A 26,604-nucleotide genomic window follows, 5' to 3' on the forward strand; every position below is an offset into this window, starting at 1 on the left:
CACTGGCACTTTAATTATTTCTTTTTGTATTTTCTCTAAATGAAAGGCCTACATGTCTAAGTGTAATAATGGTAGCCGACTGAAAAACAAAAGCGTGAACTAATCTCTCAGCATCTTGCAATGTTATAAAAGGTCTAACATTTGCTATATTTCTTAAGTGAAAAAATGCTGTCGTAGTAATCTGATTAATATTATACCCACCTTGCCTAGAACTGCTGTCATTTTTTCATTAAAATTACAATATGAGTGGCCTGTGTCGCTTTAGGTTCAGGGGGTCAATTGCTCGATCCTATTTACCCTACCTGAAGGTCAATGAACGTATCCACCAAACCGTTAACCATTTGACATTTGGGTTTCTACTGGGCAAATGACCGCTGTAAAGGAGAAGTTACCACTCTGATGATGGAGCATGGTGGTGGTGGCAACAGCTGAAAAGCTGAATGGGTCAAAGTAGAGTGGGAGCCATCTTGATATCCTGCTTAGAGGGATCTGGACCTCAGCCTGGGCCAACAGGATGTCTCATTTCATTTGTTAATTGCCATTTTCTTGCCATTATCATTGTAATATTGTCCAAGTAGGACGTCAGAGAGTGTAGTAACACACTCTGTCCAAGTCTGCTTTAGGACACACTGAAGGTTTTAAGTAATCAACAGAAGTTGGGACACCTGTGCAAATTGTTTGCTTCAACTTGCAAGGCTTCATTTACTTGAACTGCTGCAGAATATCAGTAGGTTGTCACCTATTAGTTATTCCCTGATGAAGGCCCATTTGTAATATTCTGAAATTACCCTTGTCTCAGTTTTTGCTAACCTAAACTTTAAATTTTACTGGTTTACTGCTCACCTTTTCACCATTTTAGGTCATTCATTGCATTTCAACTAATTACATGTCAAGAAAAATGGCAAAAAAGCAGGTGTTGTAAAACTTTTGACTAGTAGTGTATATTTAGAGTGTACAATTTACAAGTAAATTCTCTGAGGCATTGGTAGCAGGAGTTAATGATATTTCAAGTACTTGTTCCAAATTTTAATTAGAATGTGATGAAGAATACCTGGCTGAAAGTTACTGAAGTCATTTGTGACCTGACACACGAACAAATATGGCAAAAAAATAAGATGCATGTTGGCTGCATGGTAATCTATAAGGAATCTAGAAACGCTGTAGTGAAGTTGCAAGATGGAAAGAGGATGGAATAAGAAATGAAAGACGAAGCTGGTTAAGAAATGTAGGGAAGGTCTCCTTGTTAATAATAATAATAATGAGACAAACAAACACCGAGAAGAACTGCATGAAGAGTTTGCTAGGAACTGAATAAAGGAATCCTGGGTAAAAAAAACATTAAGTAATGTAACAAAGGATGCTTGGATGAAATGGATGGAGTAGTTTCTAGTAATGTAATGAGAAATACCTGGATGAAGGGCATGCAGAAGTATATGAATGTTTGTGAGAATTTGGTAGGACCTGGCTGATGATCCTCAAAAGAGGAGGGTGTGGAAGAATTGAAGGAGATGAAGAGAGTATGATGTTCTAAATGATGAAGGCAGCTTCATCATTGATAGTCTGGTGAACTACACCGACATGTGCATAGGATACTAAGGCCATTACTCCTTAATGTCATCAACAACAGAAAGCCGTGTGCAATGTACCGATTATTATTAAAAGATGGAATCAGTCGCTTTAAGATTTTGTGCACAAAGCCGTCAGAATGCAAAACAAAATAGGAAAGGTGATGTAGGAGAAGCACAATGACATTTCTAATGCTGTTCTTATGTTTCTCTGTGAAAGGACTGTTTATATTGATTAATGCAGTTTTCATCCAGTACACTGGATAATTGAATATTATTGAATGAACTGGTTATCAATTGTATTTGGAAATGCTTCAAAACAGCAGCCTTAAATTTCACAATAATTTTTCTTATCATTTTAATTATAATACATACTTAATAGAGAATTATATTTTCTATATTGAAAAGTGTTTCGACCTAATGACATTACCAGGTTCAACAGTGATCTGGCATCATTTCTATGAACACCTAATGTATGTTGAAATTCATATTTATATTATATTCTTTTATATTGTGCAAGCCTGACTTGATTTGCATCCCTGCTGACAAATGTAAGTTTCAGTCTGAGTTTCACTAGATGTTGGTTTAAATGATGTCAACTTTATTAACTGAGAACAATGTGCTGGTTTATATCCAGTTCTAATGCATGTCATGGACTATCCTCTTCCAGGCCTTGTTCTCTGGGCGTTAACTGTCTGCATGATAGTTTTGATTTTTAAGAAGATTTCAGATGGCTTCCTCTGTCCTTCTTGATATATAGACTTTGATGAAAAATACGAATGACACGAGCTTCCAATTACACGTATAAAGCCTGATGTTATAAAGCAACAACAGTGAAACTTGTATGATGTGTGCCTAAGAATGATATTCAGCATTTTCACTCACTGCTTTAACATTAATGACTGTCTCTACATGCTGTCACGATTAATGATGAAAACAAAGGTGTAACGTGGTTTCAGCTTTTCTGTTAATTTTGCAACTATTTGACGTTAGGGTTATAACAGAGCATTGTATAATTAACAAAATTACTCATCTGTCAATGCATTTGCTTTTATTGCCCTAAATTTGATTCTAGTCCTCTGTAAGCATACATACACACACACACACACACACACGCCCCTTCAGTTTACAATTACCATTTGATGTGACGGCTATCATTAGGAAGCGTCAAACACGGAGAGAACATGCAAACCACACAGTAGACATCCAGCGTAGAACTGAAGTGCAGCCAAATTGCTGTCTAATGCTCACTCCAAAATATCTTGCCATTATGACATTAAGCCCCTTCATGAATTCTGAGATCTTAACGTCACGGTCAGATTGCCTATGTAACTCATAAGGCCAATGAAAGAAGACCTGGCATGTGTTTGCTAGATGGCTGCATGAAAGGGGTAACTACAGTCCAGTGAAAAATATGGAGTTCACTGCTCAAACGATCTGTCATATATAATTACTTCGATTCAACTCACTCTGCAAACTCTTGATGGGGTTGAAAGTGAGCTGTCCGTAAGTTTGTTCTTTTTGCTAATATAATAGAAACCTGCCCCTTTTCTGACTTCCTACTGAGGACCTGGAGTAACCTTTTTTGATGCCATCTAATAAACCTTAGGTCTGTTCAATGTTTTTAGTCCTAGACTGGTGTTTTAATTGACTGTTTCAGTTGAAAGTCTGCACTCGCTTTGCTGTCTAAAGACAAAGAATTGCTATATATAGATAAAAATATGCGAATCAAAATGATGTATGTACTTGATATAATCAAAGATTTCTTATAACGTGCTATTGTTGTGATTTCATTATACAGTGGTTTGTTAAAAGAAAAAAAAAATACTTTTTCTGAAATTTTAGTCTGTCCCTTTAGCACTGGACACAAGGCAAGAACCAGTCCCATTGTAGGACACACACAGATGTCCCAATTTGAGCAGGACCGCCCCGAGTTCAACAGACAAATCCTGAGTCCCGCATTGCCTCTGAATATCCCAAATGAACAAAAAAAAAAAAATCTTAATTTAATTTTTATATTGAATATCTAGTTAAAGAGGCTTGCTAAATTTTTGTAGACGGCCTGGCATACCACCTTTTGTAAGTAAAATTTGTAACAAACAGCTGAATCTGAGTGTTTGACTCGTGTGTGTTCGTGTCGTCGTGCTCATCATGGCTGCTCGTGAACATGTGTGATACTGATAAAGACAATTCAACTCACTAGGCAGGTCGTATGTGCAAGTCTGCATTCTATTTACATATACAGATGACTTGCAAAATTTATGGGGGTTACGTTCCTAGTACACCTGCGAATTTTGGAAATGGTCAAAAAAATGCCTATTTTTATAGTTTAAACCCTAAATATACCCCCAAAACACTTTAATTTCATTTCAAACTCAAGCTTAATACATTACCCTAAAAAAAAGAATGTAAATGTAAACCCGTCTACTGTACAGTACTGTACTGCTGTGTCTCCCGCGGTGCTAGAACATAAAATACCGATGTTACCGCTATATGTGCTGGAATTCATGCAAGCGCGTTTTCTTTGGTATGCGCTGTCATTTTCTTTGGTATAAGTAGGGTAAATACATAATAATTTAATAAAAATACAGTAAAATGTACGGGTACTCACCAATAATGAATTATATTGATTGAAGATGATGATGAATTAGCTATGTAATGAAGATAACGACTGCACAGCAAAGCAGAGGATTTACAGCTCCTCCACTGGCTACTGCGGCATAACTTTTTAGTTCCCGGGAGCAAATCCAGTAGTTCAACCTTTTCCTGGAGTGTCTTAAACTTTTTCTGCCGTTTAGGTTCATTGCCAGAAGCCTTAGAAGGTTCAGGGTGTTTGGGCGGCATCTTAGGGCTTTAAGAAGAACAAAACGAAAAACACAAGAACGCTCAGCGAAACAGACGAGAGAGCTACACGTGGTAAACGGTTATGATACAGGAAGGCTGGGCTGCATCTGCCGGAGATGCGTCACAGGGCAGCAGCCAATCAGCAGCAAGGAGAAATGAATAACGCTCTCAGATTGGCTACTTTCACCATCACAAGCCGCGTTTTCCTTTACAGTTGCTTCATGTTCTCTCTACAGTACAGCATTGCCACAAAAAAAGCCATAAAAAATTGCGAAGGATATTTGCGGACTCCGCTAACAATTATTCGTTAGGTTCGACTGACGCCACGAACTCTCGACCGTGACTTCATGGGGGTTTACTTGTATTATATGAAACATAAATCATGTTACAAATCATATTAAACATACCCATTCTCTTCTATATATGTACTTATTTACATATACTTATATGTTAATTAAAATTATTATTATTTTTATTTTTTGGTTGCTCAAAATGGTGGCTGTCTCGATCTGTGATTTTGGAAATCTGGCAGCCCTGTTTGTATCTTATAGAATGTTTCAAGTTCTTTTTCTTTTTTTATTTGTACAGCTTTGTTTATTTATGAGTGCCGCCATTTCGTGGACTCCGTTGCTGGGATGCTGTATTTGGTTGCCAAGAGTTGTGGCTTCATATTTCTCAAGAGATTTGTCTCCGTCTACATAGCGGTTTAAATGCTACTTCACTTTCCATCCGTGATTTGAGTAGCTTGCAACACAAATTCCTGCGTGCAAGTCTTTTGTTAGTGCAGGGGTCTCCCCAGCTCTGGTCCTGGAGGACCGCAGTGGCTGCAGGTTTTCATTCCAACCTTTTTCTTAATTAGTGACCAGTTTTTGCTGCTAATTCATTTCTTTTGAACTCATTGTAATTGATTTGCTCTTGAAGACTCAGACCCCCTTAATTGTTTCTTTTTCCTTAATTAGCAGCCAAACAATAATGAGATACAAAATGAGCCAAAACAACTGGTGTCCATCATACAATATATGAAAATAAAGAAAGATGAAGGCCTCAGGAATGCTGATCTGCTCATGTCCAGAAAACATTTTAACAGAAAAGAGAAAATCAACAATTTCGGAAATGTCTGCTAATGCAGCACGAGAGCAGCGACAAGCCACGGAATTAGAACACGTGTTTTATTAACAACAAGAATCAGCGCCTCATTAAGGAACTGGTTGGAGTGAAATTGGTTGGAGTTTGAGGCCCTGACTTAGTTGGCCTTCTGTTGGCTCCCTCACTTCACATTTCATTTCTCTTTAAGGAAAGAAATAAAGCAATTCAGAGGAACAATAAAGAAATTCAAGGGAACAAATCTTAAAAAAACAAGTCGATTAAAATCAAAGGAAAAGAAGTTAATTAGCAACAAAAACTGGTCACAAATTAAGAAAAGGGTTAGAATGAAAATCTGCAGCCCTCCAAGATCAGAGTTGGGGACCCCTGTCTTTGTGTTTCTTATTCTAAACCCTTGACTACAATTCCTGGTTAACAGTGAAAGTTACTTTTCGACTTTCCATAATGACCCTTTGTCAGACTTTAACGTTGATTCATGTCCTTGTTTCATGTGGTCAAACTTTTCTCACTGCTCTGTCCACTGACAGGCCAGGATAAGGTGGAATTTGTATGACGTCAAAAGCTACAATCTCCAACTAGATGACAGCAGCCATGCCACAACAACAACTGCACCACAAGACGTAATGCCCACAAAAACAAAAAACTTTCAGAAAAAGTTGCAAATTAATTTTAACAATGTCGAAAGTAAACAGAAATCTAGTATCAGAATTGCCTTTATTATCCTAAAAAAGAGACAATATTTAGAAAATTGTTCAGAAATATGATTCAAACGGGAGTTAAATAAAAATAAACTTAAGACAGTCACAACATAATGCCCATTAGTGCCAGTCTAAGCTTGGACTCCTTGTAAAGATCCAATTGGGATAATCGTGTGAAGAATCGTCTTTCATTGAATATTTGATTTAAACTGTCAAAGCTATCACAAGCGTCCTGCATGTCCACCCTGTCTGCTTCTGATTAAAACATCTTACACTCTTCACAGGCGCAGTAGGTAGCGCTGCTGCCTCGCAGTAAGGAGACCCGGCGTGGAGTTTGCATGTTGTCCTCGTGTCTGCGTGGGTTTCCTCCCACAGTCCAAAGACATGCAGGTCAGGTGCATTGGCGATCCTAAATTGTCCCTGGTGACCCTGTAGTTAAGATAAAGTGTTGTTAGGAAATGACTGACTGACTGACACCCTTCAAAGTGAGTCGAATCTACAGATTTGTATATTTTGATGTAGGTAGGCAGTCAGACATAACGTTAAAACATGTACTGTAGGTGCACAGAGCATATAATGCTGTCGGTTCTGTTGTCAAGCAAGGTCGTAGTTCAGGAGAAAGAACGCGTCTTCTAATGTCACGTTAGTGTTAACGTGTGAGGTTCAGCAAACCTCATTTCTCATCTGTATGCATTTCCTTCATTCTTCCATCGGTGGAAGTCCTTTGTACAAAAAATGAAAGATCTCATAAATTGCCCACCATCCTCTGCTAAATGGCTATCTACAGAAAAAAAAAAATCCATCCACTTTTCCTATTGGTTAGTCCAACCTACAGAAGCAGAACGTTGGATTAACCCTTGAGATCAGGTCAGGCACTTGGTAAGGAATTAACAAATAATCGACTTTACTAACTGAAGATAAGGAAAGAAGATCCTTTAGTTCGGGCACCCAGCTTCAGTGTCCTGTCTCTGCACCAAAACACTGGGGCTCATCCCTAATCTGAGATGGTGTGTCAACTGTCTTGTTGTTCAGAAGACACGAGAGTACCTAACCATTTATCCTTAATAAGAACTTCTGCAGCCCAGGCAGGTTATACTGCTGCTTATCTGTGGGGTGCTATTGTCATTGTTAAGTAAGAAGCAAGAGCATCCAGTGCTGCTGGTATTTTGACTGGCAACTTTAATTTGGCCTAATGTTATTATCCCTTTCAGGGCTGATCCCTGCCTTGTTTCCATTGCTCCCAGGTTTATGTTACGTCGCCCTGTATTCCAGTAACTGTTTCCTAGTGATTTTGTTTTATTGGCCCATCACGTCTGTGAGTATGCCACACCAGTATCCCTTTTATGACTGGTTCCTGCCTTGTGCCCACTGCATCAGAACTAAACTCTGATTCTCTGCTCTGCTAATTGATTCAGGCGTAAAACAATGTCTGGGGGAAATGAATCCCTAAAAGACAGTGTAAGTGGAGGTATCCTTGTTGAGTAAGTTGAAAATATGAAGTGATTACAGATTCACTAGCACACCCGTGTCAGCATCAGACAGCAGACATGTCATTTGGAATTTGGAGCCCATCACTGATATCATCATCAACTCTTGGGGTATCGGGAGTCTCTTAGAATAGAGCAGGTAAACGTAACAAATATGGTTGTGAAAAACAGAGAGCTGAGGCCATTTCTTCTGTGTCTTACATGTAACGAGCAAATAACTTTTAATTTTAACTAAACTAACATTTCACTGTGCAGCAAATAATACAGTCATATTTCCATTAATGTTTCACTGGCTTCATCCAATTTTATTTTCTCTCTGCAGTGCTGTGCACACTTCCCATGTAAACGACCTTAAATTCTAAGTTTGATGCATGCTTCTTAATTGTAATGTACTGCAAATGGATTAATAAATATATATATTAAAGTAAAAAGGTCTGTTACTGAAAACCGGCCTTTTTATGAATGTTTATGTGCCATGGCTGTTAATGATTTACTGTATTCTTCATCACTTGCTGTACCTTGCTGGAGAGTTTTTATTTTTTGTCACTCTTACTGCACAAATACACTGAGTGGCCACTTTGTTATGTAGAGCTACCTAAAAGTGAGCTGTGCCCCCAGTTGTCTTCAAGAGAGAATTCATCTTCCAGGGTTCGTTTAAAGTTGTTAACTCCGTGTGTGTCTTACAGTTGTAGCACATTAAACAGTGGTGTGGTGGTGACTGTGCAATTTGCTGTCTCTTCCCTAAAATGCCAAATTCACTGTTATGTTATTGAAACTGGAGGATTAGCAGGCTGAAAATGCTACACTGCTGATAGTCTGCAATACTTTTTAAATATTTTAGGGCATTCAGATATCATTCTACTCATATCAAGGATCCCAACGTGTATTATTTAAATGCATCCTACAACATTACGTCCCCATCTCCATTCACATTGTTGAAAATGGGGCAGAGACATGTAAAAGGCACTATATACTAGATAGATAGATTTGAAAGGCACTGTATAATAGATGAATAGATAGATAGATGTGAAAGGCACTGTATGATAGGTAGATGTAAAAGGCACTATATAATAGATATGTGAAAGGCACTATATGATAGATACAGTGGTATGAAAAACTATTTGCCCCCTTCCTGATTTCTTATTCTTTTGCATGTTTGTCACACAAAATGTTTTTTATCATCAAACACATTTAACCATTAGTCAAATATAACACAAGTAAACACAAAATGCAGTTTTTAAATGATGGTTTTTATTATTTAGGGAGAAAAAAATCCAAACCTACATGGCCCTGTGTGAAAAACTAATTGCCCCCTGAACCTAATAACTGGATGGGCCACCCTTAGCAGCAATAACTGCAATCAAGCGTTTGCGATAACTTGCAATGAGTCTTTTACAGCGCTCTGGAGGAATTTTGGCCCACTCATCTTTGCAGAATTGTTGTAATTCAGCTTTATTTGAGGGTTTTCTAGCATGAACCGCCTTTTTAAGGTCATGCCATAGCATCTCAATTGGATTCAGGTCAGGACTTTGACTAGGCCACTCCAAAGTCTTCATTTTGTTTTTCTTCAGCCATTCAGAGGTGGATTTGCTGGTGTGTTTTGGGTCATTGTCCTGTTGCAGCACCCAAGATCGCTTCAGCTTGAGTTGACGAACAGATGGCTGGACATTCTCCTTCAGGATTTTTTGGTAGACAGTAAAATTCATGGTTCCATCTATCACAGCAAGCCTTCCAGGTCCTGAAGCAGCAAAACAACCCCAGACCATCACACTACCACCACCATATTTTACTGTTGGTATGATGTTCTTTTCTGAAATGCTGTGTTCCTTTTACGCCAGATGTAACGGGACATTTGCCTTCCAAAAGTTCAACTTTTGTCTCATCAGTCCACAAGGTATTTTCCCAAAAGTCTTGGCAATCATTGAGATGTTTCTTAGCAAAACTGAGACGAGCCCTAATGTTCTTTTGCTTAACAGTGGTTTGCGTCTTGGAAATCTGCCATGCAGGCCGTTTTTGCCCAGTCTCTTTCTTATGGTGGAGTCGTGAACACTGACCTTAATTGAGGCAAGTGAGGCCTGCAGTTCTTTAGATGTTGTCCTGGGGTGTTTTGTGACCTCTCGGATGAGTCGTCTCTGCGCTCTTGGGGTAATTTTGGTCGGCCGGCCACTCCTGGGAAGGTTCACCACTGTTCCATGTTTTTGCCATTTGTGGATAATGGCTCTCACTGTGGTTCGCTGGAGTCCCAAAGCTTTAGAAATGGCTTTATAACCTTTACCAGACTGATAGATCTCAATTACTTCTGTTCTCATTTGTTCCTGAATTTCTTTGGATCTTGGCATGATGTCTAGCTTTTGAGGTGCTTTTGGTCTACTTCTCTGTGTCAGGCAGCTCCTATTTAAGTGATTTCTTGATTGAAACAGATGTGGCAGTAATCAGGCCTGGGGGTGGCTACGGAAATTGAACTCAGGTGTGATACACCACAGTTAGGTTCTTTTTTAACAAGGGGGCAATTACTTTTTCACACAGGGCCATGTAGGTTTGGATTTTTTTCTCCCTAAATAATAAAAACCATCATTTAAAAACTGCATTTTGTGTTTACTTGTGTTATATTTGACTAATGGTTAAATGTGTTTGATGATCAGAAACATTTTGTGTGACAAACATGCAAAAGAATAAGAAATCAGGAAGGGGGCAAATAGTTTTTCACACCACTGTAGATGTGAAAGACACTATATACTAGATAGATAGATAGATATGAAATGCACTATATAAATGAAAGGCACTATATGATAGATAGATAGATAGATAGATAGATAGATAGATAGATAGATAAGGCACTATGTGATTGATAGATAGATAGATATGTGAAAGGCACTATATAATAGATAGATAGATAGATAGATAGATAGATAGATAGATAGATAGATAGATAGATAGATAGATAGATATGAAAGGCACTATATGATAGATAGATATGTGAAAGGCACTATAATAATATTGTTTCTTTGTATCAGTATACTGCTGCTGGATTATGTGAATTTCCCCTTGGGATTAATAAAGTATCTATCTATCTATCTATCTATCTATCTATCTATCTATCTATCTATCTATCTATCTATCATATAGTGCCTTTCATTCTATCTATCTATCTATCTATCTATCTATCTATCTATCTATCTATCTATCTATCTATCTATCTATCTATCTATAGATAGATATGAAATGCACTACATAATAGATTGATATGCGAAAGGCACTATATAATGATAGATAGATGTGAAAGGCACTATATAATAGATAGATAGATAAAAACTTTATTTGTTCCAAGGGGATATTAATTTTTTTAACAGAATCTCAATAAATATTATCACAAACAATTTCCAGTTATGGTGTTTCCATTATAAAATGGTCCTCACATCATTTTTTAAAGATTTCTTTCAAGATGTATCCGGCCAGGTAATTTGTTTCAAAACCTTCCGTGGTCTTTAATGCCCACTGGCCATACGTTTGTATTTTTCAGTGGTTAAACTGGGCCTCATTTCGGTTACTGACTGCCGTAGCTAACTGTGACAGGTTCAGTGAGTTGAGCTTTATTCTGAGGTGCTCCTTTTGACCTGCCTCAGTTTGGAGTTGGCAGAAGCTGTCAGGTTGTTAGTCTGTAAATAAACGTATTGGCCTCATCAAACCCATGGATCAATACTTTATATCCCGCCACAGAGCTAACTTTGGCTGGGTTTAGTTTAGGTGCTGGCCTGTTCTTGACACATCCATGACACTTCCCATTTGCTAGACCACAGAAGGACTGCTGTGCCTGATGCACTCAAGCAGACAGATCTTGCATTCAAGTCTGTACTGCAATCAAAGCCACTTAAATATTTAGTCTTGTCCACAGTTACACTCAAACACAATTCATTAATACTGATATATCTGCACCAAGGACAGACTGACAGCAAGAACACAGAGCATAACATGTAAGACCCAATATTAAGCTCACAGGATACCCAGCATAAATGTAATGTGTATTGTCCATAAAGAGATATTGTCTTTATGCTGGTGGGTCTGTTAAAACTGCCCACTGATAGCACAGGCATGCTGGGAGTAAGCAATCTGATGCATGTCGGCAAACAGAGCCACAGTAACACCTCCTAACACATTATGGTAGGTTGAACCAGTGGTTTATGGTGCTTCAGTGCAGTTTGAGTAGAAGCAGCGTTAGTCATGATAGCTACTGTATTAATCCTCTTTTCTGCAGGATTAGTCATCTAAGACTTCCTGATCAGTTTATTCAGGTGGCTGGAAACCCATTAGCTGCCGATTGTTCCCCAAGAAGACGACGACAGTGTAGAACGCCAGACTTGCCACTATAGACTGGTAAAAACATGGGCAGTTTGTGGCACGGACTGAACCTCCTTATGAAGCAGAGCCTGATCCGGCCCCTCTCTACAGCGGGTCTGCTTTGTTTCCCCAAACAGATGGACCTACCAGGGTCCATCACAGGACTGCATCACCTCCGTTGCGATGAGGGTGGCTCAATAAAGCAACCACTAACTATTACGTAAGAGCAATGTCAAATCCTGGGTGGTCTATCCTTTGACGCTGTTTCTCCTGCAAATTGTTGATGCATCCTACAGTTGAAGAGTCGTCTACGAGTATGTGCAGAGGGCACAAACTGGAAATCTTTAGTGTGGATGGTCGAGAGAAACGGAGGCAGGAGACGTCTATGGGATGCCCCTCATGTCCAACTCACAGACCTGCAGCCTCACCTTTGGGAGTTACGCTTACGTATTCAACTGGAGAGGCAGAAAGTGTATAAGGCTGCGTTCGACTCAACTGTTACACGCGTGATATTTAGTCAGAGTGGCCACTCTGTGTAGTAAGGGTTTACAACTCGTCACAAATCAGAGGTCCAAAAAATGTAATTCTGCATTATGCTGACCAATATTTACTTTTGTTGAAATTCTTCAGTTTTAACAAAAGGTATTTTTATTATGAGTGTAAATCCTTGATTTGGTTGAATTCGGATTCTTTCATGTCATTTTTAAACATCAACTTTGGTTGTAGCTTTTCATTTAGATTTAAATTATATATTTCTTCCTATTGAAAAAAGTATTCCAAACAAAGACATCTGATCTTTTATATGGAGTCCTTACTAGCACCTTTTCCCCTCTTTTAACTGTTTTTAATATTTACACAGTGCGGTCACCGGCTTTGTTCTGAAACAGCAACACAGCAATCAATGATGAAGAATACAGCGTGTGGCTTAAATATTTCAGCAAGTCCTTACTTGCGTGCTTGTCTTTGTGCTTTAGCTGCCTTCAAGGAAATCTGCCCTGGTGGAATGGGCTACACAGTTGTTGGAACGTACAAAAAGGTGAACGCCTACCCTAACAATCTACCTGACACTGACAGCAAGATCAGGACTAGCCAGCCTGTGCCCGTGGAGGTTCCTGCACCTGTGCCTGCTGACGAAGAGCCGGTGGAGGCCCTGACCTCCACTGAGAGGCACCAAGTGGAGGCGGTTGCATTGGGTAAAGGTGAGGAAAACGAGACACCGCTCCCATCTGACTTATGCTCCTTTTAAATAATAACAGTGCTTTACGCCATCTCTTTCCTGCTTCACCTTCTGGGTCCCATTAACTCACTATACTCGATGAAAGCTTCCGAAACAGCGGCGGTCGTGTTTGGTTATTTGGGAAAGCAGTGAAGTAACACTGAATGAATGTTAAATGAATTGTGTTTTTCCTTATTCCGCACAACCGATTATACAGTTCTCAGAAGTGGCTTAAAGTAATTGTTATTATTAAATTTACTCATAACTGTAACTGAGGTGTGCAGAGGATAACCTCAAAAAATCCTAACGTAATTGTACACTGAACTTCTCTCCGTGCCCACTCATGAACTGTTGTCAATAATCCTTTAGCTAGAGTGTAAAGGAGAAGTTCCACTTTTGTACATATGTTCTCATTGTACACCCTAGTGTATACCCACCAAAAAGTTTTTACATTGGTTGCTTAGATATTTAAGAATATATATTTTTACATCAATATAACAATTAAAATGTGAGAAATCTCATTGCTTTAATGTATTATCTACAGCATGTCAAATATTACGGAAGCTCTGAACTGCACAATTAAAAAAAATATGGGATAACCCCTACCCCGTACATACGTGAAAATATCTTGTATGTACGGGATACTTTTACTGTATGTACTGTGATAGAAACACAGACCAGACATCGTAAAAAGGTTTTGGGCAGCCACCCGTATAATATAAGAGTTGTTCACAAGACTGAGTCCAAAGCAAAACTGATTCATTGGTGGTAAGAGGGTGGCTTTAAAAGTCCTTATAGGATGTGATGTCATCAGAGGGGCCGGAACCAGAAGTGACGTCATCTAAGGGCTCGGGCCCGGAAGTGGCGTCGTCTTAAGGGCCCGGAAGTGGTGTCATCTAAGGCATAGACATAGAATTACTAGATGCTGCATGACCAGCAGTATCGTACGTGAATGTCGCCACCATATTGCGAGTGGCACTGCTGCGGAGTGAAGTAACGAATAATGAGCTGCTTGGGATTGTACAAACCGCTGTACGCTCCAAACCAGATGCCGGGGGATTACATTTCATAGGCAAGGCTGAACAATTGTTTTGGTTACATTTGGCCATTATAAAATCCCGTTTTATAATCTTAGCACTCAAGGTCCCCTTATAATAAAGTTAAACAACATTAGTAAAATTAAAACAAGAGAATGATAAATCAAAAAGCAATAATTAGCAAACGAACAAAGATAACTGGCAGTAACAGTGCAAAATTCACAATTGCCAGTTTAAAAAGATAAGTTTTGAGGGTAGTTTTAAAATGTGTTATTGAATCGAGCTGACGATTATGAGAGGGAAGAGAATTCCCGAGTTGAGGAGCACAATGAGAGACGCTCGAGCTCCCATAGCACTGAGTCTGACGTGTGGTACAGAAAGTTGAGCTGCAGATGAGGATCTGAGTGAGGAGAGGAGTGTCAGTCTGGAGGAGATCAGTGAGGTCGTGGAGAGCTTGAAATGTTCAGAGCGGTACTGTGTATTGTATTCTGTAGTTAACAAGGAGCCAGTGAAGCTGAGAGAGTAGGTGTGATATGTTCAGTGGATTTAGAACAGCAGGTTATTATCCTGGCAGCAGAATTTTGAAGAAGTTGTAAGAGATGGATACGTTTTTGTGGGATGACAGATAGAATAGCATTACAGTAATCTATACGTGAGGTGACTCGGGCGTTAAATACTTCAGTACAGTGTTGCGTAAGAACTCGATGAACTGAAATGTTTTGGAGAAGGAAGTAGGCAGTCCGAGAAATGTTACTTATATGGGAGGAATTATTTAATAATAATAATAATAATAAATAATTGCATTTAAACGATTCGCCAATATCTGTTTATGTAATCGATACTGTTTTAAACGTTATTGTTTTTTTCATCAGAAAACCCGGTTTCCACGTCTACCTGTATTAGTTTAAATGGCACTTTTGCCACTCGCAATATGACGGACACGCTGCCGTATCATGTCGACTGGGCAACACAGTGAATGCAGCGTCTATCTATATATGTCTATGGTCTAAGGGCCCGGAACCCGGAAGTGGCGTCATCTGGGCCGAAAGTGGTGTCATCGAAGGGCCCAGAACCAGAAGTGAGGTCTTCGGAGGCACCGGAACCTGGTAGGATTTCTCGGGAAAGGTCTGCAGGGAACTGAGAAAGACAGTCGGTGCCCCCCTCTACCCCCTGGTCGGATGTGGTAGTCCCATTACTTAAGCCCTTTAGCTGCCTCCTACTCGCACGTGTGTGACTGTATGTACAAGCTGCTTTCACGTACGTACTGGAAACTTTCACACATGTCCAAGATGAGTTCATGTACGTACTAGGTACCCAAAGCACAATTTTGTAGTTTGTTTAGACTAATTTCACCTTGTATGTATGTATGTGAAAGCATCCCGGACATGCGTAAAAGTATCCCCTATGTACGTGAAAGTATCGCAGATGAACGTGAAAACATCTCGTATTTACATGAAAGTATCACACACACGAGATATTCTCATATACGCACGAGGTAAGTATGATATTAAGTACATTATTTTGCTCATTGTGCAGTTTGGAGTTCTGTAAAATGTAGACACAACAGCTCAAAAAATGTTTTTCTTAAGTAGCATAGTTTTTTTTTTTTTTTTTAAAAACGCATCTTTCTCATGCTAGTGCGATTCTCTCATGCTTTTTTTGCTCACTGGAGCTGAGATGAAGCAGTTTCTTTGGCCGCTGGTGTTCAAGTCATTTAATTAGCAGATTTCAGGTGCTTATCCTTTGTAGATTATTCCTCCAAACTGATATATCAATACTTCATACCTTGACTTCGCCGATGATACAGCGCTGCTGGCGGAGTGCAATCGAACACTGCGAGCTATGACAGACAGTCTCACTGATTGTGCCGCACCTGTCGGCCTTTATTGTGAACGGAGAGAAATCCAAGGTTATGAGAGGCACACAGTCTGTCCTGGAACTACAAACTTTATTGGAAGAAGTCAACAAATTAACCTACCTACCTACAAAGTACAGTAATGTTGATGATGACATTAATGCAAGACTGAGCAAGGCATCTGAGCAACACCTGAAAATCAAAGACCTTGCGCCTTAGTATGAAGATGAAGCTAAACTCTGCAATTGTACAGCCTGCAGAAACATACGCCAGTGACACGTGGAAGATGACAATGAAATCCGCACATAATTTGGAGGTGTTCCATCAGCGATGCTTGAGAAGAACTCTTAAAGTAACCTGAAGAGATCATGTAACAAATAGCAAAATACTAAAGCGATCAGGACAAGAGAGGCTACAGGACACCATTGCTGACCGTAGATTATACTGTAGTTGTCAGGACACATCTTACGACTCAATTTCACACATTCAGCACGTATAACCATGGTCTGGAAACCGTCAGTTGGGAAGAAGAGGCACGGATGATGCAGGAAGTCATGGAGAGCTACAATACAGGAACCCTTCAGAGCTCGTGGTGCAACATGGGATGATGAGCCACAGCTGGCCACTAACAGGATGGCTGTCGATTGCTGCCCAATGCCACATTAGGGACTGGAGGAATAAAAACTTAAAACTTAAAGACATACTGTTATACCTGAATAAAGGAGGTGACTAGGAGAAAAAAAGTCAAGAAAAAAAATAAAAGCCAAGATGTTGTAACTGAGAATCATCATCAATCTTACATCGATTCTAAACACTAAACCAAAATCAAAGACCAAACCAGAAAAACGGTCTAAAGAACTGATAATGAATAATAAAGCAGCAAATTCTTCAGGTTTATCCATAAACTCGGATAACCAGGAAGTGCTTTAGACTGGTGCCAATCTTTTATCCCACTGTGGTGATATGTTGGCACTGTGTACCTCCAAGGGTTGTTGCATAGCAAAGCCATAGGAACTGATGCCCAAAATAGTGATGCCCAACAAAACAAGCATGGTGTCAGAAAAAAGACATCAAAGAATTTGTAGGAACAAGCCTCGACATGGACAGTACACCATGACAGCTTTTATCCAAAACGCACACGATTTTATTATCTTTAACAAGAACAGTGCACTAGTCACTCACAGTCCTTCCTTCTCTTAGTGTTTTCTGGCCGCCTCCGCTCCCTTCTCGTAAGCTTCGTCATGCTCCCTCCCAACTCCGGCTCTCAGACTGGAATGAGGCGGCCCCTTTTATACAGTACCCGGATGTGCTCCAGGTGCTTCTTGACGATCTTCCTGCAGCACTTCCGGGTATGGCAGAGGTGCTGCCTGAGCACCCGGAAGCACACTGGCAGTATTAGCCTCCTGGCCTAGAAACACTTCCTGTTGTAGCAGAAGTGCTGCAGACCATGTCTCTTGGAACGTCTGAGCAGACCCTGGAGGTGGCCACCTGCCCCAACCGGGTGGAGCTTCCCAGCTCCGAACGGTGTGGCCCACATGTGACTCAGGGCAGGCGCCCTCTCGTGTCTTGGGGGAGGTATTGGTCCTCTCCTGGTCCTTCCACTTTCCAGGCATTCTGGCTGCGCTGACACCCCAGCCGTCTGTCACAATACGTAACTATTAGAAAGCTCTTTTCAGTTAAATAACTGATGCCAAAATTGGGTTGTACGACTCCAAAAAAACAGCATTCCAATCCAAAATGTAACTTAAAAGAGCTGAAAAAGATGAGAAAATAATTTAAAGCAAACCCAATTTCGTGCTCATGGAGTCCCAAATGAGGCACATTACCTACATTGTGAGAGAGTTTCAGTTATGGCACTACGACCATGTGGTGCGATTTCCCAAGGGTGATCCTGCTTGAAAGATCCTCATTGTTGAGGACCCAAGTGACTGGACCAGGCCAAGGGGGCCACCCAAGTAACACCTGGCTGCGGCAGGCAGATGGTCATTTCCGGAGGGTGGGACTGGATCACGTGACTGGCCAGGGGACTTGCCAAACAAGATCCCAAGCTATTTCATCGTGTAGTGGGAGTACCAGTGCATGCTCCCCAACCTAACCTAACCTGACCTGACCTGATATCATAACACACACATTTGTAGGAAATCCGTCTCAAGTTTGAACTACTGGGATGATTCATAAAAATGTGTTGTTAACACTCTGTTTGAAAGAAGAACGGCTGTCACAAGAGGGTCCATCTGCAAATTCCTCTGAAGGCCCAAAGCTAAAACTAGAGGCCCTTGGCCCAAATAAATTCTCTGGAAAGTTCAATTTCATCTCTGTTCCCTTTTTTTTTTCTTCTTCATACTCATTTCAGTGTTTGTTCTCAGAATGTTTTTTTATTTTATTTTTTTCTTTATCGCTCCAAGTTTCAGATTAGTCATTGCTGATAAATTGGCTTAAGGTATATACTGTAGGTTCATCATGTGTTATTTACACATCTCTCACTACTCGTTTCTGTGAAATTTAGAACTTTTTATAGATGTGCTTTGTCTTTCTTTTAATTTTATTGGAGGAAAATAACATTTCATACAATCAAGTTGAACTTAACAAAACAGAATTCAGACAAAAAAAATAATAAAAAAGAAAGAATGTCCTTTTCCCCAATATAAACGCTTATTCTATAACTGTATTACTGTATATATTTGCAGATATGTTGGGACTTCATTTTACTGTATAATTTATAATATCATACATATTTTGAGTTTAATGTTTACCGTATATACTTGCATTTAAGTTCTTCTGCAGATAAGTCAGGACTTGATTTTACCGTATAATTTCCGGTATTTTATAATGTCGGTCGTATAAGTTGAATGCGGAAAACTCACACTATTGGTCCAAGGGATTATGATATGCTAACACCCACCAGAGAGAGTAACCACAGAGAGCACACGGCCTTTTTATTCTATGTGGGTGCAGCAATGCACTGTGTCAGCGTGTGCTCCTAACCTCTCGTTCTCTCTGTCTCTATCGTGCCATGTGACCACACGGTAATACCCAAACTATTCCGAAGCAATGTTTACACTGATTTGTGTTTTTTGTATCTCACACCCTCATACACCTTTATCGTAAGAGCATCCTTTATCTACGGTGGAGCGTTCGATCAGAAGAAAATATGAAGCTGCTTTTAAATTAAAAGTCGTTAAAGTTGCGAAAGAAATTGGTAACGGCGCTGCTGCAATAAAATTCGCTGTGTCTGAGAAACTGATCCGAGATTATGAAAGGGTCCCTGCTGTGTTTCTTCACACACTTCAGAAAAATTCTTTGGCTAAAATTACACAAAGGTAATATGTGTCATGGACAGGATGTGCATCATTGATCATCATGACCATTAGTTTTGTCTTCATTGTCTCCTTTTGTTGCTTCCTCCAGTGTCTCTAAAGTGCACTCCATAACCGAGCCTGCCTTCCTAATTAGCTTGCTGACATGAGAGGCCTCCCTTGAAGTGACGTTATTGACCCAACACACCACACAGAATTATAAAACATGTCAAAGATGACACTGTCCGCTTTAAAGGAACACAGTCTCCTAAGAAAGAGGGTCCTTTGTGTTACTAGGCCAGTCCAGCCTGTCATTGATGTGGACCCCCAAGTATCTATCTATCTATCTATCTATCTATCTATCTATCTATCTATCTATCTATCTATCTATCTATCTATCTATCTATCTATCTATCTATCATATAGAGCCTCCCTATCTATCTATCTATCTATCTATCTATCTATCTATCTATCTATCTATCATATAGCGCCTCCCCATCTATCTATCTATCTATCTATCTATCTATCTATCTATCTATCTATCTATCTATCTATCATATAGCGCCTCCCTATCTATCTATCTATCTATCTATCTATCTATCTATCTATCTATCTATCTATCTATCTATCTATCTATCTATCTATCCTGTAGCGCCTTTCATAATCTATCTATCTTTAATCTCTCTGCTTCTATCTGTTGCTGTAATAGTCCTTGTAAATTAAATGGTATTCTCAAATTTCTCAATTTATCTTATCTTATTTGAATTTTTACAATCTAATAAGCAACAAAGTATCATCTTACAACTTACAGTGTAGATGTATCTGGAATTGAGACAACTGCTTCTTAATTCCTGTCTTGAAGACAACTAGTCAGTGGTGGTGCTTCATATTTCCCATGAGAATAAAAAGCAAACTGCTAATCAAGATGATTGAAGGAAACAGAAACTGTACAAATGATATGTCTCATACTCCATGTAAATAATCCCGTTTGCTGTTTTCTTCAGGAGTGAGTCCTGTTCCCGGACATCATTACCGTAGTGTTGTTAGTCCTGTTGCAGGACTGTAACAAGGACTTGGGTTTTTTAACAGAGCAGTCGGTGCTTTTGTGTGTTGTCTTTATGTTTTATCTTTCTTCATGCAAAGTTTCTTTTGGATATTCCAATTTCCTTCCACACATCAATGTGAGATTATTTAGTAACTCTGTGTTGGCCTTGTATCTATCAATGTGCCCCGTGATATATTTGGGTTCCATTCAGGTTTGGTTCCTTCCTTTCACCCAGTGTTGCCAAGATGGGCCAAAGCCCAATGTGATTCTGTCCTGGGAAAACAGTTGAATGGTTGGTTAGTATAATGAATGTTTCATGTTCATTTAGTCAGTGTACAGTATTCCAAACCACACCAGAGCGCTGTACAGATTCCTGGAGTGAAAAGGAAATTTTTCTTTTGCAAATTTCAAACACCTTGTGAAAGTTCATAATGGAAAAAAAAAAAAAATCTGGCAGAAATGAGCAGAAGAATTTGTTAACTCAGCCCTGTATCTTTCCAGGATTGTGCTTCATGAGCCATTAAGAGCAAAGATCACTTCTGACAGAAATTGTATAAACTTGTTGTAATTAGAAGCAGCTCTTCTTTAGTGTATGTACTGCCATGTGTGCTACAGTGCAATACGTCCATGTAAAAGTCTAGCGTTGAGAATACAATAGTCGTGCTAGGCAAACCATTGTCAAATTGGATACTAAATTGGTCTAACCTCATTTTAAACTGCAGTTCTATGTGTCACTTTTTTGCACTACGTTGCTCTTCATCAGTAATCGTTAATAATTATTATGTTTAATTAGTGAAAGACAGTGTGTTATAGTTATTAGGACTGTCCACTCACAGCTCAAGTAGGTTGGGTTTGATTTTGGACAGTCAGCCATTGCCAGTGTAAAATTTGCACGTTCTCTCGATGCTTGTTTCTAGGTACACTGCATTCTTCCCATATGCAGAAGACATGCATGTTAGATTCATTGGTTGAGTCTAAATTGATCCGTTTATGTGTCACTGCGGCTGTGCTGCGCCACAGTAGCATCCCACCCCTGGAGAGGAATCCCATTTGATACGCTTGCACACACAACCTTCTTTTGATAGATAGATAGATAGATAGATAGATAGATAAAAGGCACTATACAATAGATAGATAGATAGATATGGAGGTGCTATATAATAGATAGATAGATAGATAGATAGATAGATAGATAGATAGATAGATAGATAGATAGATAGATAGATAGATAGATAGATAGATACTTTATTAATGTGATCAGCCTTCCAATGCTCATGATCACACTGGTCAAAAGGTTAACAGAAAGCTTTGTCCTAGGACTTATCCTACTCTTCACTTTCACTGTCTGGTGTAAAATCTACAATGTTTTGAGTCTTCCTCATACTCACTCGTGCTTCTCCTTTAGGGCAGTTGTCCCACCACCTATGAGGGAAAGTACATTTCTGTAGGAGAGGGGGCCGTTACCAGTTCTCCACGGTTCTACGCGCAGCTGCAAACTGTTCCAATACACACCATAATTTGCAATCAGATAAGAATGGCAAAATCTAGAAGACGCAATCGTAGGTTCCCAAATTAAATAATCACCAATCCGTGTCTGCACTCTGATATTCAGTCTTTGAGGGTTTTGAGCCAGAAATGTAACAAAAATGACTTAACATATAAAGGAAACAAATGGCATAAAGTGGTTGCCCTGAATCCAAGGTGCTGTCCCAGCCTTCCAGACAATATTAAAGATGGATGTTAATGAAGACTCACCTGCAATATCCAGCGATTTCAGCATGTCAGGCCAGATCTCATCTAACCTGCTGTATTGCAGCAATGGAACTTTTCAACCACCACAGAAATGGACGCTGTCAGACCAGGTGCTTTCAAAACAATGTCTCCCAAGTCGTTCAGGGGCAACTCGGCGAAAGGACAACTCGGCGACATCCTTTACCAGTTAGGTAATAGTTAGGTTCAAAGAGATTTTTAATGATATTTAAATGACAACATAGGGTGCCGGAAAATCCACAGAATCACCTGCTTTATGAGATTCCCAATACGTTGAGAGTAAAGATATTCCTTAAACCGTACTCGCAGGTCGCCTTTTGTATTCTAAATATCGTTATCATACAATTACAATGGGGATGGTGTAAAAGTGGCAAGTGCTTTTATTTAAAATCAACAATAAGCAAATCCAAAACAAGTGTTCAAATAAAAGTGCAGTGCATCAAATCTTTAAATAAATAATCCATAAAATAGGTGCAGAGTGGAGGTTAAAAACACCATAGAGGAAAAACAACCCTTTAAAATGACGACGAGGTTAAAATAACGCTGGAAGCAGTCCCTTTAAAAAATCCAAAGCCCGGTGTCTTTTACCTGGAGGCTCCCCTGCTTCTCCCATAAGGCTTCTCAACAGGGGAGTCACCCTACCTACATCTGGCATTCTCACTACTCAACTGGTCTGGAGGCTTCCCGATCCCTGGCTTCGGTTGCGCTCTCCAGACCGAGCCTTGGCTTTTGACCCAACGGCCAGGACGCTCACGTTGGGGCTTCTGCTTCCAAGCCTCCCAACTCCTGCTGCCTTCTCGGCCTTACGCGGCCAGCCGTCCTACTGCCGGTCACTCCTGTTCCTTCATAAAATGCTCAGCGGGAGTGACCACTACCAACTGCCCTAGGTGTTGGCCAAACACCGCTGCTAGGGCTCAACTGTCCAGCTGCCTATGAGCGCTCACTTGCTCACACCGGCTCTCTCTCCTCGCTGCTTCCTGCAACCTCTGTTCTTCCTTTTTTTCTCTTTCTCTTTCTTCTTCCTTCCTTTTTCTTCTCCTCCATTTCTTTTTTCTTTTTCTTCCTTCTCCCCTAGCCGCCTTGCACTTCTATTTATGAAAAAGACGTGGCAGCTGTGGCAATCAGCAGCTCCCGGGAACAATTACCGATGCAGACGATTTCCCACCTGTTCACTTAGGTGAGAAACGGCCACATCACTAGCTCCCCAGGAACCGCTTCAGCCACACAACCACGCCCCCTGGCTAAGCCGCGAGTGTGGCGATTATTTATTTTAAAACTGGCCTCTTGATATGAGCTGTGGACCCGCTATACCACGTAAATCCATTTGTGAAAAGTGGACAGACTAACAGACAGACAGACAGACGTTGGATTTTATTTATATAAATATATATATATATATATATATATATATATATATATACTTGCAGGAGTACCCGGCATTGCCCGGGAATGTATAACCGGTGAATTCCCCAAATGAAAGAAACAGAACATAGAAATAGAACAAACAATTTTCTGATTGACATTTTGTTGTAAGTTCCTTCACTGTGGATTCTGTCTGCTGTGGCATTTCAGACGCCCTTGAAATAGACTTTCTTGTGGCATCTGAAGTGGACCTTCAAATTCTACGTCTTTTTTTCGGTGGGTATATTAGCAAAAAGCGGAACAATTATAATGTGTTACATGGTATTACGTATGGAATCAGCACCACAGTGAGATGAATTTACCTTATTTACAATACATTGGAAAGCGAACAAATAGCACCAGTCAGTCAGAAAGACCAACACTGAAATGGTACTGTGAGTCGGAAACGGAGCAAATAGCACCACAAAAACGGAAAGCCAGTGAGAAAGAGTAGCACTGAAACCGTACTGGGAAAAATGTAAGGTGCGTCTGTGTTGAACTGTGCTGCTATCTAACGGACATTGGCGATGGTAACTACAGAGAGAAGTGACATACAACTGCGTGCTGCGTGTGGGGGAAGGATGATGTGTTTTTAAGGCGAGTCTCTGTTCAAACGTGATGCCATATAACAGACGTTGGCGAATGAAATACAGAATTATCAGTGTGTGTGGGAGTGTGACCCGCAGAAACACCAGTGTGTCAGCCGGTCACGTGCACTGGCTTCGTTCATGTTTTACATCCATATGGCAGTTCCCATTCAGCCGATGAAAGCAGTCGGCCTTCTCATACTTGGACACTTCCACCATCTCTTGGCAATTTAAAGACACATGTGTAAAGAGCGACGCACAGGGACCAAACGTGCCGCCAGATGGTGCCGCCGTGAACGCCTGTTACAACGTGCGGCCATCTTGTCAATGATAAGTATGGGGACGTGTGCCAAACGTTGTGTCAGTGAAAAAGTCCACTGCAGCACAAACATTTTTCCCAACCAAACATACCCCATGACCTCCTCCTGGTCACAAAGGAGCCCCATCCCCAGTTTGGTGCCGATCGGACGCTCGGTGCAGATTTGTATGGCGGACAAACATACATACACACATCAACTCTGCTTTATATATTATTACATGTATACATATATATATATATAGAGAGAGAGAGAGATGATATAAAATCTTACCTGTATTGAATGTATGTGTTTTTATGCCCCGGTTTTCTTATCAAGGGACACATTTCACAACAGAAAACAACGTTAGATGGGATGCACTCACACAAGTGGAAGAATGTGACAATAAAACCAATGTGTATGTTTTTGAAATGTGCAAGAAAGCAGGGCTGTGTACCAGTTACAAAATATTGGGCTACAGAGCCAAATACAAATATTTAGGAAAAAATCAGAGCAAGTGATGCTTCATTATAAGAAATTCAAAGAGCTGATAGAAGTAAAATCAATTGCATAATGAAATGTATTGTTTGAATTCTGCTGTTTCCATCCATTTATTCCAAACAGTTTCTCTCCCCCCTCACTTCAGTGTTTTCTTTTCCTTTGTTTTGCAGTAGCTACTGCAGCTCCTGAGGAGGTAGGTTGGTTCAAGCGGATAATACCTGCACCTTAACTAATCTGCATGTCTAAAGCAAAAATTATGGTATGGTGCAAAAACCAGTAAAAAAAAAAAAAAAAACTGATCAAGCAAATGGCTGCATGAATTACATGCTCAGTATTTCTAAACCATGTCTAACCTAACTAAGCTTGGCCTTGACTGCAAACAGACGATTAACGAGGCATTGGTGACACTTGTACCGCACACGGCAGGCTTCTTTCTGCTTGTTTTGACAAGAGACTCAAGGAAACCTCAAGAGACGTTGTTTTCACCACATTTCAAATGACACAATTGGCCGTCTCCGGCAATAGTAAACGGAGAGACTGAAAGCTTTTTTTTTTTTAACTTTTATCAGTTATATACTTGTCATTTTACTTACCTTTCAGGGATCCATGGAGTCACAACCTATGGCCATTGCAATGCAATGCAGTGCAGAAATAAAATTGATAATTCTGATGCCAGTCCATCTCAAAAAAATGCCCACACCAAATTAGAGAAGCATACCTATGTGCTCTGCGACGAATGCCTTCACATTTATTCACTCCAAAGTTAGCAGAGGACTGAGGCCCATCTCTTGAGGATTCCTTCAAGTTCTCACTCAACAGGCATGTGTGCATTGACTGCCTTGAATGGTTTGGTGTCAATCTCAAGATTCTTGAATATGAAACTAGCGACAAAGAGCTGAGCCATTGCTGTGTCTGTATGTTTTAGTTGAAATCAGTTGTGTTCATTAATTCAACATCTAAGTGTCCATTTTTGGAGTCAAATGAGTACAATACTTTTTTTTTTTGCCAAGACAATTTTCTTTAATCCAGTTAGCTAAGCACCATAACGCGAGTGAACTTGAACTGCTAAGAAAGCTTTTTTTAAATGTGGCCTGAACTGTCGTTCAGCGAGTAAACAAGATTTGCTAATCTCACTTCCGACATGCATAACCTTCCATATGTTGTAGTGACGAATTGGCAGTAAAAATGTAAAATCTAGCAATTGTGTTGTGTAAAATCAATCAATCAATCAACATTTATTTATATAGCACATATTCATACAAAAAAAATGTAGCTCAAAGTGCTTTACAAAATGAATAGAAAAATAGAAGACACAATAAAAAATAAACATAAGTCAACATTAATTAACATAGAATAAGAGTAAGGTCCGATGGACAGGGTGGACAGAAAAAACAAAAAAAAACTCCAAAGGCTGGAGAAAAAAATAAAATGATCACCTCGAGCAAGTTATACGCTTATGTGTCATTTGTTGCACTTGTGATAAGGTTTAATTCACCAATCACTGGCAGTCTCCCTACTGTCAACGTCTTCAAGCAGTTTGGAATCCATGCCTTCAAGTATTTATACA

The 26,604-nt window shown here is 39.9% G+C and overlaps 1 protein-coding gene across 11 annotated transcripts in view; it reads left to right on the top strand.

The window, feature by feature from the left end:
- Positions 1 to 26,604, top strand: part of ltbp1 (latent transforming growth factor beta binding protein 1) — a 432,727-nt gene that overhangs the window by 210,932 nt on the left and 195,191 nt on the right. For 8 of the 11 annotated variants that reach the window (XM_039738108.1, XM_039738103.1, XM_039738107.1 and 5 more), the window contains 2 exons: positions 13,008 to 13,232; positions 25,208 to 25,230. The exons of 1 other annotated variant lie outside the window; for it this stretch is intronic. In XM_039738108.1, coding sequence (XP_039594042.1) covers positions 13,008 to 13,232; positions 25,208 to 25,230 — 248 coding nt within the window. The remainder of the gene's footprint in view (positions 1 to 13,007; positions 13,233 to 25,207; positions 25,231 to 26,604) is intronic. 2 more of the 11 variants (XM_039738105.1, XM_039738110.1) reach the window with 2 other exon arrangements.

This window comes from Polypterus senegalus, chromosome 16 (genome assembly GCF_016835505.1).
Source record: "Polypterus senegalus isolate Bchr_013 chromosome 16, ASM1683550v1, whole genome shotgun sequence".
NCBI classification, from domain to species: Eukaryota; Metazoa; Chordata; class Cladistia; order Polypteriformes; family Polypteridae; genus Polypterus; species Polypterus senegalus.